The sequence below is a fragment of the Musca vetustissima genome, unplaced genomic scaffold (assembly GCF_032173495.1).
Source record: "Musca vetustissima isolate MV318-11 ecotype Yass unplaced genomic scaffold, APGP_CSIRO_Mvet_v1 utg57690, whole genome shotgun sequence".
In the NCBI taxonomy this organism is placed as follows: domain Eukaryota; kingdom Metazoa; phylum Arthropoda; class Insecta; order Diptera; family Muscidae; genus Musca; species Musca vetustissima.
The window spans coordinates 54,061-70,060 of record NW_026874008.1 but is presented as its reverse complement, the minus strand read 5'-3'; the positions used below and the strand labels follow the sequence as shown (position 1 = coordinate 70,060).

Here is a 16,000-nt window from a genome sequence, read left to right as displayed (position 1 = left end):
AGTATAAGTAAAAAGACGTTATATAAAACAAAATCAAATCAAATGTGTTTTATTAAAAAAAGGCGATTCTAGGTAAGCAGACAAACTATTTTTCTATAGAAAATCCTCAATCTTTTGTTGTACTAAAAATCATATTTTTCTGATGAATAAAATAGCATATTTTTTATAGGAAAGATTTGAAATACATAAAAAATCAAATATTTTCCCCAAAAACAAAATATCAAATCTTTTTTTTATTGCAAGAAATCAAATTTTTTCCTACAAAATTAAAACTTTTGTTCCTATATAAAACAACCCATTTTGTTCCTATAGAAAAATATTATATTCTTTTCTTATATAAAAAATTTTTTTCCAGAAATCAATTTTTTTCTATAGAGAAAAATAAAATTTTTTTCTGTAGAGAAAAATAAAATTTTTTTTCAATAGGAAAAAATATTGTTTTCGATAGAAAACAAATTTTATTTTTTTTTAAAGGAATAGAAACAAATTAAATTTTTTTTGGAATAGAAAACAAGTTATATTACTTCTATAGAAAAAATACGTTCAAAAACCTAATTTTTTGTTATGGAGATGAAAAATCATATTTTTTTCCTATAGAAAAAAATTGTTTGTTCTATAAGAAATGAAAAATATTTTTGTTACAGAAAAATATCACACATATGTTTCCTGTAGCATAAAAATCAGACATATTTTTCTTATAAAAAAATCACACATTATTTTAGTATAGAAATAACCAAAATTATTTTTCTTATAAAAAGTACACATTTTTCCTATGAAAATAACCCATTTTTTCTATAGAAGAAAATATATTGTTTTCTTATAAAAATAAAATTCATTTTTCCGATAGAAAAAAATTACTTTTTTCCTATAGAAAAATATTACATATTTCCTGTAGAAAAAATCACACATTTTTCCTAAAGAATAGGAAGAGCAGATTAACATTGCAGTATCTAATTAGTGGAAAGCTGAATAATATTTAGACATGTGATCAAATTATAAAATAATTAAGTGCCACACACTGAGGCTAGAATAAATGACAGGGTATATGAACCCTGAAGCTACACTAAATGAGAAGAACTGGGACTGCGATCTGCGAATGCTGACGCTAGGGTCTTTGAACCCTGAACATGTGAATACTGAGGTTAAAGTCAGTGATCGCTAAGGCCAGATTCCGTGAACTTTGAGGCTCAAGTCTACGATCCCTGAGTGTTCAAATTATAAATTAACAATCGCTGAGCCTATAGTCGGAGAATGAAGAGGCCAGAGTCTGTGAACGCTTAGACTAGAGTCAGTGAATACCGATACTATAGTCGGCGAATGCAGAGGCAGTATTCTGTGAATGATGAGGTTAGAGTCTGTGAATGCTGAGTCTAGAGTCGGTGAATGCTGAGGATAAAATCGGTGAATACTGAGGCAGGAGTTTGTGAATGCCGAGGCTTGAGTCAGTAAAAAGTGAGACTAGAGTCTATGAATGCTGAGGCTAGAGTCTGTGATTGCTGAGGCTAAAGTCTGTGAATACTGAGACTAGAGTCGGTGAATGCTGAGGTTAGAATATGTAATGCTGACGCAGAAGACTATGTATCCTGAGGCAGGAGTCTGTGAATGCTGAGGCTAGTGTCTGTGAATACTGAGGCTTGAGTCTGTAAATGCCGAGACTGTAGTCTGTGAATACTGAGGCTAGGAGTCTGTGAATACTGATACTGGAGTCTGTGATGTTAAGACTAGAGTCTGTGGGTGCTGAGGCTAGAGTCTGTGAATGCTAAGCTGGAGCCTGTGAATTCTGAGGCAAGAGTGAATGCTGAGGCTAGAGTCTGTGAATGCTGAGGCTAGAATCGGTGAATGCTGAGTCTAGAGACTGTGAATGCTGAGGTTAGAATATGTGAATGCTGACGCAGGAGACTGTGAATGCTGAGGTTAGAATATGTAATGCTGACGCAGGAGACTATGTGTCCTGAGGCAGAAGTCTGTGAATGCTGAGGCTAGAGTCGGTGAATGCTAAGGGTTCGTTTGTGAATGCTGATGTTAGAGTCTTTGCGTACTGAGGCTAGAGTCTGTGAATACTGAAGCTACAGTCTTTGCGTACTGAGGCTAGAGTCTCCGAATGCTGAAACTATGGTTTGTGAATGCAGAGGCTAGAGTTTGTGAATGCTGAGGCTAGAGTCTGTGAGTGCTAATTCTAGAGTCGGTGAAGTCTGATGCTAGAGTCTTCGAATGCTGAAGAAGGAGTCTGTGAATGCTAAGGCTAGAGTATTTGAATGCTGAAGCAGGGGGGTTACTCTGTATTGCGATGCGTAAGAAAAATTGTATCGCATCGCGTAATTGGTACTCTCTAATTCGTTTTCGTATCTCCTTTCGCATCTACCTTACGCAAATGTTGCATCACCGCAATCTGTAATACGAAAACGCATGTCAAACTCGTTCGTTAAACGCAAATATCTTGCGTTAACAAAATAGCAAACGCAAATGAAGCGAAACATGTAAGTAAGCACCATTAAATTTTTTCTTTATATGTAAATTGATAATTATTTTGGGTGAAAACCGAAAAATTTACAGTTGACGACTCAGCACCGTTAGTTCCAAACTTTAGTAGATTTTATGGTGCAACACAGCGATTTGGCAAGCGGCCAGTTGCAGAGTTCAAATGCGAAACGACGCGCCAAAAATTTGTAGAGAAAACTGGATGATGACCTTAATTCAGATGGACCTCCTGTAAGAGATGTCGCTGGTTGGAAAAAAGTAATGTTTTATATTTTATATATAAAATGTGAAACTATGTGTGCATATTTACAGGTTGGTGTTGATAACCACCTTGTCCAAGCAATTTCAAAGCAGCGGCCATTTTTATTGGAGTTGGAATTGCAGTGGATCTATTTGGAACGACGAAGTCATTTTTAATAGCGTTTATTAAAAACATAAACGCATCTTTATTAAGACGAACATTTTGTACAAATTTATAAAAATTAAATATTTGAAAACTTTTGTCACATTATTCGTACTTCTATTTTCATACCCGTGTTCACTTAGGTAGAGTATATTTGATCGATCTCTTAATTTTTTTTAGTTGGTTCATCATTTTTGTTAAAAAATCACTCATACCACATAAAAATATGTTTTTATTTACAATTTTTTAACGTTTCCTTTTGTCATTCTTCGTTATTGTTTACTTTGTTATGCCAGTGTTGCCCTATTTTCGATTTATTTTGCGAATGCGTTTGCGTGAGCGAAACAGAGTATCAAATTACACTCTTAACGCATTTAGCTTTCGCATCGCACTGGCTTTCGCAACGCAATACAGAGTAACCCCCCAGGAGTCTATGAATGCTGAGACTAGAGTCTGTGAATGCTAAGGCTGGAATCTGTGAATGCAGAGGCTAGAGCATGCGAATTGTGAAGTTAGAGTCTGTGAATGCTGAGGCTAGAGTCTCTTAAGGCTGCAGCCGAAGTTTGTGAACGCTTCAACTAGAGTCAGTGAATTCTGAGGCTAGATTCTGTGAATGCTGTGGCTGGAGTATGTGGATGCTGAGGCTAGGGTCTGGAAATTGTTTCTATAGAAAAAAATCATAAATTTTTTATAAAATAAAATTTTTTATAGAATAAAATTAAGAATTGTAATTTCCGTTCCTATGGAAATATCATATATTTTCTCATAGAAAAAAATCAAATGTTTTTCCTGTAGGAAAAGAATCACACATTTTTTCAATAGAAAGTTTTACCCATTTTTTCCCATAGAAAAAATATTTCTTTCTATAGAAAAATATTTTTTCTATAGAAAAAATTACAATTATTTCTTTAGAAAAAATCGTCTATTTTTTAAAAAAAAAACAACTATTATTTCCTATAGAAGAAATTATGTTTTTTTAATTGAAACAAATCATAATTGTTTCCCTAAAGCAAAGAATTTTTTTTGAATGTTTTCCCAAGGAAAAAAAATCACAAAGTTTTTCTATAGAAAAAAACATACATTTTTTCCTAATGTAAATAATTGCAATAAATCTGCTTACGTAATACTTGAATGGCTCCTAATAGAACTATTTTTTCTATAGAAAAAACAAAAATCAAATACTTTTCCCATAAAAAAATCTATAATCCTTTTTCTATAGAAAATACCTCAATTTTTTTCTATAGAAAAAACATATATTTCGATAGAAAGAAATAATTTTTTTCCTGTAAAACAATTTCCTTTAAAAAAATCACATGCTTTGTCCTATAGAAAAAATCTTACATTGTTTTTTTTTCTTCATAAAAAACATATATGTTTCCTATAGGAAAAATGGATTTTTCTCTATAGAAGAAAAACTGTTTTTTACATATGTTTTTCCTATAGAAAGGTAATTTTAATTTATATTTTACAAAAAAAAAAAAAAAAATCCTATAAAAAATCATATTTTTTCTATAGAAAAATATCATATTTCACTCTATAGGAAAAAATCATATTTTTCGTCACATTTCCCCTTATAATTCACTTGTATAAATATTTTTTTTTTATTATAAGACTTATTTTCACTTTTTTCTTCTTTAGAAAAAATCCAATTTTTCCTATAGAAAAAACAAAATTTTTCTATAAAAACCCTATTTTTCCCTATAACAACAAATAAAAAACATCTATTTAGCAATGTCAACGCGACTCTGGGTTCTTGTGGAAATTGATTAATTTTGGGACAATATTCGGGATCTAACACATAAACATAACCCATATATCAGTTTTACCATGAACTCTTTAATTCCCTTCGTTTCTATTTGTAAATTCAGTCTTTCAAACCATCCATCATCATTTAACCTTTCCTTTAAAATTGTTCATTCTGAATATTTCGAAATATGAATATAATTTATTTAAATTATCAATCTTTTTTATTTGAATTTTGTAGTTTTCTTTTGGTTTTATTTACTTTTAATTTTTTTTTATCAAATGGTGTTTTTGGATGACATTGATGATAATAGCTAATATGATGTTCGAAGGGAAGGGGGACATATTGTTGCATAAGCCGTTCTAATATCATAAATTATTTGATTAGAAATAATATTGAAAACGCAAACACTACAAATAAAGTGTATTGACAATAATGTTTGATGGTTTTGCAGAGAAGATTCAACAGAAAAAAACAATGGATCTACAATGATGAAAAAAAAAAACAAAATAATATACACAAAAATAATAAAGCCTATAATAGAAGGATAATGGGGGGCACGTGGGAATGAGTGAAGATCATGCTTTTTTCTTCTTCTTCTTCTTCAGCTACTTCTTTTTTAACAAAAATAAGTAAAGTAAAAAGGTGTTTTGCTGCTAATATTTGTTTTTGTTTTTTCTCTTCTTCTGTATTTTTTATAGGAGGCTTAATAATTTATTTGTATGTTTTTTTTTACTTCGATTTATGTTATGTTATAGGTGTATATGTATGTATATATGAGTTTAAAATCATCGTTCTTCCAAGATAACTGTCTCTTGAGGATATAATTTTAACGATTGCAATGTCTGACTGCTATCGATGGCCGTGAGGTCACGTCTTGGCCAACTGGAAATCACTTTGTATTCATCGATAAGAAAACCCTTTGATGCGACAAAATTTAGAAGGTCCTAGGAGAAGAGAGAGAAAGAGATAATTGGGTTTTATCTGAGATCTGTTTTTTTATACGAAATCAATATTGCTTACCTGTAATGTATTTTCAGTATAGAAACGACGTTCCAAAAAGTCCCCAGTCGGTTTGCGTACACGAATTTTGGAAATATTGGTCTCTGTTTCAGTTGGTTCTTTGGGTAATGATTGTTCAGCCTGAAATGAGAGAGGGAGAGATAGAATTTTTTTTAGATAGAATGAAGTTATATAGATAGTGTGTCTAAATTTTCAAAATAGGTTATATAAGGGAATATAGGTAAGGTAGATAATTTATCCACGTTATCTAAACGATATTATTTATCTACACAATACAATTATCTTTACTTTCATAATTAGGATCCCAGTTATCTATTTAAGATGGAAAACAATCGCAATAAAATGGATCATTTATCGATGTTATCTAGATAATATATTTTCATTGTCTATGTATCCACGTTATCTTAACAAGTCAAATGGGGTTTATGTCTTCACTTTACCTTAATGTGTTGTATAATGCATCAAAGTTATCTAGATAATCTCGATATAATATCCGTCTTCTGGATAATGTAGAAAACTATTTATCGTCTATACCAGTTTTGGTCAGCTTCTCCTCCTTCCTGGTTCGAATCATAAGCCGATGCGTACACTGCACATCATCATTATGGTTCCTACAACCAGGGAAGTGGGTTAATGATAGAAGATCAAGAGTCTCACTACCAGAGTTTGTCCACATCCCGTCACTTAGACTTTGGAATGTGGCCGCTTCCGAAATGTGGCCGCTTCCTTAACTCCTTTGCTACAGCAGACCCAAGACTCACGTTTAGACTTCTTGATTTCACTCTTGTACTTATTGAACTGTTCTCTATAAACGTCCCAAACTGTACGGAGTTTTGTCTTACTAGCTCTATTATATGCTTTCCTTGCAGACTTTCTCAAGGATGCAAGGTTTTGTGACCACCATAGTGTCTAAGACCTCTTCCTTAAGACCTTCCCGTCCCTTCGCTTAATGCTACCTATAGACTTTCGATCTTTAGATAGTACTCTGCAAGATCTGGCCGCTTCCTTAACTCCTTCGATTTATTAAGTATAGCAGACCCAGGACCCACGTTTAGCCTTCTTGATTTCACTCTTGTACCTATTGAACTGTTCTCTATAAACGTCCCAAACTGTACGGAGTTTTCTCTTACTAGCTCTATTATAGTGGCTGAGACCTCTTCCCAGGGTATGTTAAAGGACATGAGGCCTTCCCACCACTTCGCTTCATGCTACCTATAGATTTTGGGTCTTTAGATAGTATTCTGCGAAATCTGGCCGTTTCGTTAACTTCTTCGATTGATTAACTATAGCAGACCCAGGACTCACGTTTAGCCTTGTTGATTTCACTCTTGTACCTATTGAACGTCCGAAACTGTACGGAGTTTTATCTTACTAGCTCTATTGTATGTTTTCCTTGCAGACTTCCTTAAGGATTCAAGGTTTTGTGACCACCATAGTGGCTGAGATCTCTTCCCAGGGTATGTTAAAGAACATGAAACCTTATAGCTCTTCAAAATAGAGCCCGTAACATTTTTCACAGCTTCCTCGACATCCTCAGCCGTTATTAAATCTTTATGACCTAGGATTAAGGATGCTGTTTTGTCTTTGAGTTTGTACCAATTTGTCTTCCGAGGATTCCTATAAGGCTTTTGTTTTCCTCTGGAGGTGGGAATCTAGAAAAATATCACACTATGGTCCGAAAAGGAGTATTTCTCAGATATTTCCCAGTTCCTAACCCCAGAGTCGTCCATATTAGTAAGGGTTATGTCGATGACTTCACCTCTCAATCTATTATCAAACGTTGGTGTATTGCTTCTAGATTATCTAAACGCGATGAATAAGTTTTATCCACGTTATCTAGATAAGGTAGGTAACGAATTTAAATTAAATAATTTATCCCAGTTATCTATAGATGATATATAATATAGTCCACAGATAAATAAATTTATCTATGTTATATATAGCAGATAGATGCTGTAACTCATATTAACTCGTTAAGGTAAATGATATGTAAAAGTTCTGTAGTGTATAAATTTAATAATCTACCCAAGTTTTTTTGAGAAGTGGTTTATCTACAATAGATGACAGAATTTTTGGGAATAAATAATTATCTAAATAACATGTCGAAGATATTTCCATATTATATACATAATAAAATTTATGAAGAAATCGAAAAGTAACAACATATCTACATACCACAATTCTAATCGATTCTCGTCTGGCCGCTTCTTCTGCCTTTTCCGATTCTAAACGTTGACGTTCCGCTGCAATGGCTGCCTCTTTTTGCCGTCTAGCAGCTTCTTTGGCAATATCTGCTTGTAGTGTCTGTTCATAGGCCATATCTTGTTCGGCCTTAACTTGATCACGGGCCGCACGAGCATCTTCTTCGGCAATTTCAACTTTCAAATGATCATTGTACATGTCAACGGATTCCCAGAGGCGTGATAGAAGATCATCCAAATCAACATTGCCTAGAAAATAAAAAAAATATATATACAAAAAATCAAAAACACATAGGGAGACATATAATATATATCCCGGAACCATACCATGAATCACAGATAAAACTTCACATGAGGAGCGACCCGATAAACGACTTTTACCAATTACCAATATTGATGGCAATTTATCTACGGATATATTGCGTACCGTAATTGAGGCTGTATTGCTAATGCATGCGGTAACCGATGATAAGAATCTAAGGGGATGAAGAATATAACCATTTTTTGGGGTACTGAACGAACTGGTAGATTTTTTGAGATTACTTACAAATGTTTATTACTTTCATATGTTAAATCCCAGCCATATAGAATAAAATGTTCGGCAAATTGCTGTAGAATATTTTCATGTTTCATAAGACGATCACAAAAGACATTTGTTAGAATACTTTCGCCATGATGTAAATAAATTGCCAATAATTTACGCTGCAATGTATAAAAAGGAAATTTCGTAAAGAACACATATAACCAATAGTATTGAATGAATGACTACCTCTCTGGCTGGTTTGTGACAGGCCTCTTTAAGAGCATCCTCCAGACTGCCGGGAAAGAACATGGGACATGGTTCACCAAATCGTTGTTTATAGTTTTCAATGAACTTAAGGGATCCAGTAATTTCGCTATCTGTGTTATTGGGAACTAAAAGAAAAAAAAATGAATTAAAATAATCCGGAAAATTGATTAAAGGCCTCAAACCGGATTGCCAAATTATCGGGATTACAAAGGTCTTTAAATTGTATTAAATCTTTATTCATTTAATGATCATTTAAATAGTTTTAGTAAAATTTTGAAATGCTATCTCAATTACCGGGTAATCCGGCTTATCGAGATTTTACTGTACTTACTTAAATGTCTTGTTGTTGGTTGTACTGGTAATGGATCGGTGAAGAATTCTTCACTGGCATTAAAATCTGATGCATCCTCAAATTCATCAGCCGAACTGTCTGTATCGAGTCCAACGGCACTGTTAAAAGGATAAATAAAAAAAATACAATTAAAATGTTCATATTGCAATCAATTAATAAAACTCACTTGGAACTTCTTGTGGTGGAAGATGAATTATTAGCATTATTGCGCATTTTATCCGCAGCATTATGTAGAATAAAATTATGAGCCAATTGTATGCCAGATTGCTAAAAATTAGAAAAAAAATATTTCGGTAAAATATTGTCTTATTTTGAAGTTGATTTTTGCCTACCGCCAATGTTGTATCATTATCACAACCATGTGGCCAACCAGTCCATTCCTGATGTCTAACTGGTATATCTGTGACATAATAAACATTTGTTTTCACCTCTTGCACTGTTGTCCTACCCGAAAAACTCAATTCGTTTCGTATGCCACTTGGTTGTTGAACAATTGTAAGTACAAAATTTTTCTCCAAACGACTGGATACTTCATCGCTGTAATGAATATAAAAAAAAAATTATATGAAAATATAAAAAAGAAACTGTTAATAATATTATATTTTTGGAATACATTTCATATATTTTCATTTTGATATAAATTTCATCTAAGCAAAAGCCGAACTCTTAAAAAAATATACAATACAAAGGAAGTACGGAAAGCTAACAATGTGGTTTAAGCGTCTCTTTGAATTTGCGCACATTATTTTGTATTGAATATTCATTTATGTGCTCGAGCATATACCCCATAGGTCATGCGGCAACAATTTCATCCTCTAGTCAAGCTACTCTTTTTTATAGAAGATTTCAATCTTAATATTTAAATTAACCCCAAGTATTTCTGCAATAGCTAATCATTTGACATAAGATAAAATATGTTAAATTCTTACTTTTCGAAATCCATATATCCCTCTTCGGTTAAATCAATTAAGATCAACTCATTCTCAGGCGATAAACCTAAGGTGGATAATTTTGTTGTTGGTATTTGAGCATCATGTAATTTAGCAGGCGGCCAGCCGCGTATTGCTTGACGACATATTGGTACTCCAGTTGCATCATGAACTTTCTTTTTCAATTGTTCTGTAAACACACAAATAAAAATTAATTTAAATAGACAAAAATTAAGGTTTTGTTACCTATGGTGGCACTGGAGGGCAGTCGTATATCATAGATTTGTTGATCAAAATGTATATTGAATAAAATTTGCTTTGCCGATGTCGATGATGATGAGAATGCTGTCGATGCACGATTTTCAGCCAAATCCATATCGGATGTGAGATCGATAATATCGGGATCAGCAGATGTTGAGGCAACTGAAAAGGGAAATCATATGTATTTTTATTATTGAATTAAGGAAAAAGGCTTAAAATTCGATATGGGTGAGAGCTCGTTTTGTTGAGAAAAAAAAGGTAAAATAAAAACTCAGAGGATACCGTCAATATAATTTCATTTAGTACTTCTACAAACTCATCTTGAAAAATAAAGTTAATGGTGGTAATTTTAAGGATAATTGAAGCACATAAACCAGTCAAACCACCATCGACACGAATAACATTTCTTCCATCTGCGGAATATAGAAATTTCCACCATAAAGTGCCTAATTTAGATTCAGTTGCTTGCTAATGTTCATATTTCAAATTTCGATAATAGATATAATTTTTTCAAAAATATGAACTGTGGTTACTTTCTATAAAGTAAGCAGTGTGGTTTCAAACATAATCACCTAAATAAATCGGTAGTTTCCAAAAATAATCTGCTACACATTTATCCAAAACATCCGATCCAACCTCAAACGGAAACGGAAAGTTATATCTTCCGATATAGAACATGAATGGATAGATTATGGATTAAATAAACATGAATTGGTTTAGTTTACTTGAATTCATTCATTCTGAAACAGGTATTTAATATTACAACTTGCAATATAGGTATAACAATCTAAACCAGTAAGGAAAGGGACCGACTACATGATACCCTTCGCCATGGCTATACTCTACAAATATATCCTAATAGACGTAATATATTTGAAGGACCATGAACATGAAATTGGATGAACTAAAATATGTAATTTTTATCTAATTGTGAACTGATCAATCCATAGACATGCCAGTCTGCCACCTATACTAAATATTTCATTTGGACATATATAGTCGTTTATTTACAATGGGTCGAAATCGGTCGAAAATATATATGGGCTATGTCTTCATTTCTACAAAACGCAATTGCGACATTCTATGCTGATGAAGGGGAGTTAGGTGCACCATTTACTTGGCATCGGACGAAAATATTTATGGAAGCCATATCAAAATCCGAATCGATTTCAACGAAACTTGACCTACGTTATGCTCTAGCAACTTCAATACGTTGAGCAAATTTTTGTCGCAATTAGCCCAACTTTGGGTCTTTGGTGCAGCATTTACTTAAAATCGGACCAAACTATATATGGGAGCAATGTAAATCTGAACCGATTTTCCCAATTTCAATAAGGTTTGTCCTTGGGCAAAATAAATAAGCTGTGCCAAATTTCATCCAATTCGAATCATAAAGTTCGACCTGTACTTTTTTACAATTTAACATGGACAGAGAGACTGACGGACATGCATAAATCGACTCAGAAAGGGTTTCTAAGCATATTCTAAAAAGGAACTATGTGTCTATTTGGTTTCCTTTTGCCTGTTACAAACATATGCACAAAGACATAATACCCTGTACCACAGAGTGGTGAAGGTTATAAAAAGACTGAGCAAAAATGGATCTTAGCGGGATAGGCATTTCTTCCGATATAAAAAATGGATGGATAGATAATAGATTAAAAGAAACATGAATGGGCTTTGTATTAAAATACTTGAATTATTTTTTTCGTATCTGGAAGGTTCTTCCACCCACTCACTATCGATTTCAGCATTATGGTTAAAGCTTTGATACGATAAAAATGTGTCTCATTAAAGTATTGGTTTTTGACACCATGTTTCTTTGGAACAAATCCGTTTTAGAAAAATAAGAGCTGGTGCGGTGCGCAAGTTAACTCTCGAAGGGAGTAACCAGTTCCATTCAAAATTTGCACATCGTAATATTTATTCCAAATTTAGATCAAGTTCGAAGATAGATGATATCAGTGCAAACCCTCTGGCACCTCCCCCACAAAATTGTTAACATTTTGCTGAAATTTTATTTTAAAAAATTACTTAAACGGACATTTCGATTTGAACTAAACATTGTGTAGATACCCCACAAAGGGTCAAATTTTTGAATTTTTTGTACATCTCATATGAAGCAAACGTAATTTATACTTTCATCGAAACTTTGCGTATCGTACTTTGTTTACTTTAACAAGATTATGAATATGGGACCCGTCGATCCACTTCCTATGGTACCTCCTCCAAGTTTTTAAATCGTAACATTTTTCCAAACCATTAAATCCTAAGATGGGGTCTATTAGACAACCTTTTCTGGTACCTCCCCGAATAATAAAACCTGTGTTTTATTCCGTAGTCATCCGCAAACCATGGACTGAGGGTATATATCTGTCGGCAACAAGGACTGCCACTTTTTGAATTGTTTAATTTAATTGATGTCACAAAATCGTAAAAATTTCAGTCTGTTGTCAATAAGACATGTACTTCGATTCCAGAATACTACATTTGTCGGGTCAAGATTAAGCCATAATTAAGATTTTACTGGAATAACATTTTTGTGCTCACCTTGTAATGTGGAACAGATACTTTTGAGACAATAGTCTTATCAATATTATCTATGACTTCTACATAAGTCTTATGATTTTCTTTATCTCATTTCTAAAAGAACACGTTTTTCATAGTTATATATTTTTCACATTGAAATGGAGTAAATTGATATTGTGTATTTATTTTTCTGAACATTTTTTGTTTTGTAGGGTGTTCTTTTTCTGAAAATTATTCATATTTATAAATTTAATGGCGAACTATCCGATATTCGTTGTTTGTAATTGAATTCTACTATGACTCAGAAAAATGAATCATCCCAATATATTATTATAGTTTTGATTTGTTAATCTAATTAACCGAATAGTTACAGGACACCTAACTCACAAAAATAAATGGTGTAATGTTTTAATATTTTTCTTTGTTGCAGGATGTTTTGCTTCGCTTTGTTAAACAAAAAGTCAATGAATTTTAATGAACAACAACATTTCAATTCTATGCAAAATAATTTTGAAGGGTATTGCATTAACTTTATTATTTCCTTTTGAGTACAGCTGTCATATATGTGACGATATCATAAGTAATTTAAAATTTTGTAGAGGAAATACCCTAAAGTTTTTATAGTTTGAAAAAGGACTAGGAATATATAAGGGTATCTTAAAACCACAAATCTTTAATAAGCATAGAATGTTGGTTAAACAATTTACATCTTCCTTTGTGCTCAAACATAGTTCTACTAAAGGCTAATATAGGTATGTAGTTTCATACTTCCCACTGACTAATACAAAAATAAATATTCTTCAAGTGCATATTTCCAATATTATCTCATTATTACTCACCTGGCACAAATGCACTTTCTGCAGCTGAGCTTCCCAAATTGTTGGCCGAAGCATTCTTAAGCCAACGCGGGCAATTTTTTGATGGACCGGGGGCCAAACTAAAGTCATTTAATGCTGATGTTGAACTACTTGTGGCATTGCGTATTGAAGATAAATTATTTTCCGATCGTAATGGTGGTGTTGCTGATGCAGCGGCAGCAGCCTGTGGTGTTGGATCCTCTTGAGGTATAACACGTTGAATGGCGGCCTATAATAACAAAACCCCAACATTAATAACAGCAATTAAATCAGTGGGCATTTAGTGACAATTCATGGACCCAAAAAATCATTTACCTTTACAGCATATCAATATGTCATCCATGAAGTGTAACTAAATTTATAAAAAAAGCTTCTCATTGAACTCACCATCAAATCCCAATTACATTCTTCCAAATGAGAAAATGCTTCCCCAACATCATCGATTCCCGTTATGCTCTGTAATTAAATTGCATTGTTTTTATGTGATTAGCCAATTAGTAATTTGTTCATATTATTGTGTGTTGTTGTTTTTGTTTATTAGGCGAACCTGAAAATTGGCTAATATTTCTTCTTTGTTTTCCGACATTGTTATGATGTTACGCTAATTCAGACAATTGGATGGATGGCTGGCTGGTCGGTTGGTTGCTTGATGGATGAGTGTATGTGTGTGTAGTCTATTTTGTCTTGTATAGAATATGCTCTCTTTATACTGCGAGGTCCCAACTAGGGTATTCACATAAAAAATATCCACTTGCAAACGATCCGCTTCTTCTTCCACAGCTACTTCTGTTGTTCTGTATGTTTGGAAAACTTCAACTTCAAATCAATGACTTTCAAAATTCACCCAGCTCCAAGGGATGACAATTCCAATTTTCTATCCTTGCTCTATACTTCATACAATTTCCTTTTAATGCAGTGTCCAACATTAACTTGGAATGTCTTTTTTCATTACAGACAAGGACTGTTTTTTTCCAGCTGAGATGTGACTTCCTTGTGATGAGAAGAAAAATACTAATTCGCACACACACAAAGAGAATTATTATTTCTTCGTTTGCAAAAAAAAAGAAGAATAGAATACAGACCAGAGTCCGGAGTCAGTCACGTTAACAAAGACAAAATGAGCCGCAACAGTAATGTCACAAAAGACGTTGTGAAAATTTTGCATTTATTAAATAAAATTTAAAATTACTAACTCCTATTTCATGTTTATTTTAATTGTTAATTTATCTCTTATTTCCCTTTTTAATAAATTTATCACAATTCAATAGTTGTTTCCATTATTTTTAAAATCACATATAACTAACGGCGCTGAAAATCAAACACAATCACCATGTAGACGCCGTCGTTGTTATTAACTACGTCTTTGATATGTCATTGTGAAATTTATTTATATTTTTTTATTATTTTTTAAATGATGTTGCACTTGTAATAAGAACTATTTATAATATTTTTTTTTATAAAATTTTATTTATTTATATTTATCTATTGTCTCTATTTTGTACAATAACAAAACAACTTGTGCGCTATTTCTTTGTTAAGTCACGGCCAATGTTGCCACATGGTGACGACAATTCTGATAAGTGGTTATTTTGAAATCCTATAACAAAGCGAATGGGTAGTCGGTAACCATTGAATAATTTACAGCCGTTTATCCGACAATAGAACGCATGCATAAATACCATAACTTCGAACCGTTATTTTTTGAATATTTAAATATATTTTTATTTAGTAATTTATTAATATGAAAGATCTAAGGAAATGTTTACAATAAACGTCTTCTAAAAAACATGTCAGCTTTGTTAGCAAATAGCCAGAATATATTCTAAGTAAAAAAATGATTTTCGTGAAGTGTTTGTTTTATGGTGCTGTCTTGAAAACGATTAAAAAGAATTACAATAATTAGGGTATTTTCACATAATTTTGTAAAAGGTATGGTTTATAGGATTACCTTTTTATGATACAATTATAAAAGGTAACAGCAAATCCCAGCTGATTTGATTCCAACGTAATACTGGTGTCAATATGAATTTGACAAATTATGTTTTTAAAAATCACCCAACAGGAAAATTGGGAATGCATACAATTTGGAATTGTTCTTTATTAAATATGCTCACGTATTCAATTTAATCAATCTACCCTTCTGGGAAAGTTTGAGGAAGCTAATCTTTCTTCATGGAATAACTCGCTTTTCAAATGTTCAATTATAGGAAAGATGTGGAAGCGATAGAAATATAAATTTGATAGGTTTTTATTCATGTTTTTCAAATTTTATTTTGAGGATTCGAAAATATTTCATTTTCAAAATAAATATAATTTGCTTGTTTGTTTACATTTTTCTGTCAAATGACGTTGACACTAGTATAACTTACAACAACAAATCTCCATGTGGTTGTTGTATCGTTTGTTGTACAAAAACACTTGCTGAAGGTAGAT

General features: G+C 32.6%; 1 protein-coding gene across 1 annotated transcript; it reads right to left on the bottom strand.

Moving 5' to 3' along the window:
- Positions 1-5,396: 5,396 nt before the first annotated feature.
- Positions 5,397-14,238, bottom strand: LOC133329908 (FAS-associated factor 1). The gene is made up of 14 exons (XM_061538370.1): positions 14,115-14,238; positions 13,955-14,023; positions 13,550-13,796; positions 10,167-10,343; positions 9,921-10,110; positions 9,324-9,528; positions 9,158-9,258; positions 8,971-9,089; positions 8,619-8,764; positions 8,397-8,551; positions 8,177-8,325; positions 7,824-8,098; positions 5,649-5,768; positions 5,397-5,572 (listed from the first exon to the last, which is right to left on the bottom strand). Exons 1-14 carry the CDS (start codon positions 14,151-14,153, stop codon positions 5,414-5,416), a joined length of 2,151 nt encoding a protein of 716 aa, XP_061394354.1. The 5' UTR covers positions 14,154-14,238; the 3' UTR covers positions 5,397-5,413.
- Between the last annotated feature and the right edge of the window lie 1,762 nt (positions 14,239-16,000).

What these genes read in the sequence shown, in the direction of transcription:
- LOC133329908 (XM_061538370.1), bottom strand. Translation starts at nt 14,153, where the DNA reads ATGTCGGAAAACAAAGAAGAAATATTAGCCAATTTTCAG. An exon ending in TCCACCACAAGAAGTTCCAA is followed by an intron (nt 9,090 to 9,157) that starts GTGAGTTTTATT and finishes TCCTTTTAACAG; the next exon opens with TGCCGTTGGACTCGATACAG. An exon ending in AGTTTTATCTGTGATTCATG is followed by an intron (nt 8,099 to 8,176) that starts GTATGGTTCCGG and finishes TTTATTTTCTAG; the next exon opens with GCAATGTTGATTTGGATGAT.